This window comes from Centroberyx affinis, unplaced genomic scaffold (assembly GCF_046629955.1).
Source record: "Centroberyx affinis isolate AG114_WGS23_722 - 3 ecotype Tasmania unplaced genomic scaffold, CSIRO-AGI_Caff_v1 ptg002872l_1, whole genome shotgun sequence".
Lineage (NCBI taxonomy): Eukaryota > Metazoa > Chordata > Actinopteri > Beryciformes > Berycidae > Centroberyx > Centroberyx affinis.
This window is the reverse complement of record NW_027281005.1, coordinates 95001-97753: the sequence shown is the minus strand read 5'-3', so window position 1 is coordinate 97753 and position 2753 is coordinate 95001. Positions and strand designations below refer to the sequence as shown.

The window sequence follows — 2753 nt, the reverse complement described above, 5'->3', positions numbered from 1 at the left end:
GGAGAAGACATCCACGCACACCTTGGAGCTATTTTGTTGTTTTTGGGTTGAAATGTTGATTAGTTTCATCCAAGGTTTTGTTTGGATCCCCTCTGTTTAGTTTTAGACATCGACATTCTTCACGTTTAAAGACATTGTCAGCCTGCTAGCAGGACCCAGCTTGCACAAAATGCTTTGTGTCAGAAGTAATTTCGTTGGCAGAAAACTCGGCTCGGCTTGAAATTTGTGTCATTGTAATGTTGGAAATCTAGGTTTTTGAGATTGTTCTACTGTTTCAGTCATTGTAAGACTCGGTGGGTAAGATGCCTAATATGTAAATAAAATAGATGCTTAGTAGGCTTCAGGTAGAACTACTCTGCCAAGCTAACATAAGGATGTTGGAAGCCGTTCAAGAGCTTTTTAGAAACCAGTGACACAGTTGGAAACCAGTCAAAAGCCTTAAGCAAAGGAAGCATCCATAGTGCTTTGGGGATTTGACTATTTCAGTTATTCTTCAACAAATAAACAAACACTTCACCTGAACTGAGCCATGAATAATCAGGGATTTACAGAGGAACAGGTATTTACTGTTCTACCATGATGTTATATAATTCAGCTTTATGCATGCTGCTACATAGCTTGTGATTATGAAATTTTGGGAATCTCACGTGACGATTTAATGACAGGTATCATTACATCTGCACAGCTGGTGCTCTTTACTTCTAAAGTAACAGCAGTAACATGGTGTATGTAATGCAGCCTGGACCAACTGTCTTTACCTGCGGCTCTGGGAATGTTGAGAGGAGGAACTTGTGATTATGTGGTTGAGGTTGAAGTGAATGAGGTGTATTTAACCCATATTGAAAATTATGGCATGTACACAGATGGTGCCATTTCGACAGTGGTGGAAAGTAACTAAGTACATTTACTCAAGTACTGTACTTAAGTACAATTTTGAGGTACTTGTACTTTACTTTAGTATTTCCATTTTATGCTGCTTTGTACTTATACTCCACTACATTTTAGAGGGAAATATTGTACTTTTTACTCCATTACATTTATTTCACAGCTATAGTTACTAGTTACTTTTCAGATCAATATTTTATATTTAAAACATTTGATCATCTTTATAAAATAACTATAAAATAGCATTGTTATAGATTAGACTACCCAAAAGTATAGCTAAATTATTAAGATTAGCTTCATGTTGACAACTTTAAAATGCTGCTTACATGTACATGTATGTAAATAAATCAGTATTAATATTCCAATAATTTATGAAAAATATAACTCTCTAAATGGGGACAGTTTGCATAATGAGTACGTTTACTTTGATACTCTAAGTACATTTTGCTGCCAATACTTATGTACTTTTACTTAAGTAAGATTTTGAATGCAGGACTTTTACTTGTAATGGAGTATCTTTACATTGTTGTATTGCTACTTTTACTTAAGTAAAAGATCTCAGTACTTCTTCCACCACTGCATTTCGAATGTGTGGCTGTCTTGTATGGAACACTATTTAAATGGCATTGTGGGTAGTAATCGACACACCTGACGAAGACCAATTCAGGTTGAAATGTTGTTTTTTTTGTACAGAATAAACTGTTGGTGGAGCATATTTCTGACCTACTGAAATTCGTCTGAACATTTTCTCGTCCAGCGCCAGTTAGAAACTTGGCTGTGCGTATCAAAACATTTCTCTGAATGTCAGGTATGGACAGGTCAGGTATGGACAGGTCAGGTATGGAGGACAGGTCAGGTATGGAGGACAGGTCAGGTATCGAACATCTTGTCCGTCTTCACCCGGCGCTCTGGGTGGGCCGGCAGGGGAAAGAGTGGGAATGAGCGCTCAGGTGGAGGTGTTCGCCGTCGTCACCGGCAACACTTCCTGTTTCCTCTCTCTCTCTCTCTCTCTCTCTCTTGTTGCCGCCGGTCTGAGTCATGCAACATATTCAGGCATGTCGTGTTGCACAGTGCAGCTGCTGACTGATACTCACACTGTTGATACAGTCTCTGATCTCCACTCCTCTCTCCTCACGCCTCCGTTCCTTCCTGTATCTCTTCCCATCGCGTCTCTTCTCACCTCACTTCACTCTCTCTATACTTAACACTTTTTTTTTCCTACATGTATTTTTTTGTCCTTTTCTTTTCTCACACCTTCTCTCCTTTCTTTTCCTTTCTTTAGCTCCTTTGTCCTCCCCATCCCTCTTCCCCGCTGCTATCGTTCCACCTTCAATCAACCAGTCAATCAGTCCATCAGTCAATCAATCAATCAATCAGTGTCATGGCTTCGTGACTGGAGGGTTGTTGGTTTTGAATCCCAGATCAGCTGAGTGAGAAACGCTCTTCCCTCCCTCAAAAACTATTGAGCAATTTGGCAGTTAGGTTAAAAAACAAGATACAACAATAACAATAACTTTTATATGACAAAATAATAGTAATAAACTCATATAAACTAGCTTAGCATCAGTTACTTGCTTGCCAGTTTTGAGTGTCTTGACAATCTAACAATGAAAAACTAAATCAAATCAAATCACCAATAATAGATCACTGCTACAACTTAACCATTAACGTTACTGCGAACATAGACATCGCAAGGCCTGCTACAGCAGTGGTTCTCAACGTGGGGTCCGGGGACCACCAGGGGTCCTTGAGGGGGTTCCAGGTGGTCCCCAGCAAGCTGATGAATTGTTAAACTTCACCATCATTTCATTTACAAGAAGTTAACACAATTAGAGAATGTAGAAGAATGACTGTTTTGATAATAGTTT

The 2753-nt window shown here is 39.2% G+C and overlaps 1 protein-coding gene across 1 annotated transcript in view; it reads left to right on the top strand.

Moving 5' to 3' along the window:
• The first annotated feature begins 1695 nt into the window (after positions 1-1695).
• The window catches only part of dnmt3bb.1 (DNA (cytosine-5-)-methyltransferase 3 beta, duplicate b.1), a 39410-nt gene continuing 38352 nt past the window's right edge, over positions 1696-2753 (top strand). The window contains exon 1 of the mRNA XM_071536448.1: positions 1696-1797. Within this exon, the coding sequence (XP_071392549.1) occupies positions 1696-1797 (102 nt within the window). The remainder of the gene's footprint in view (positions 1798-2753) is intronic.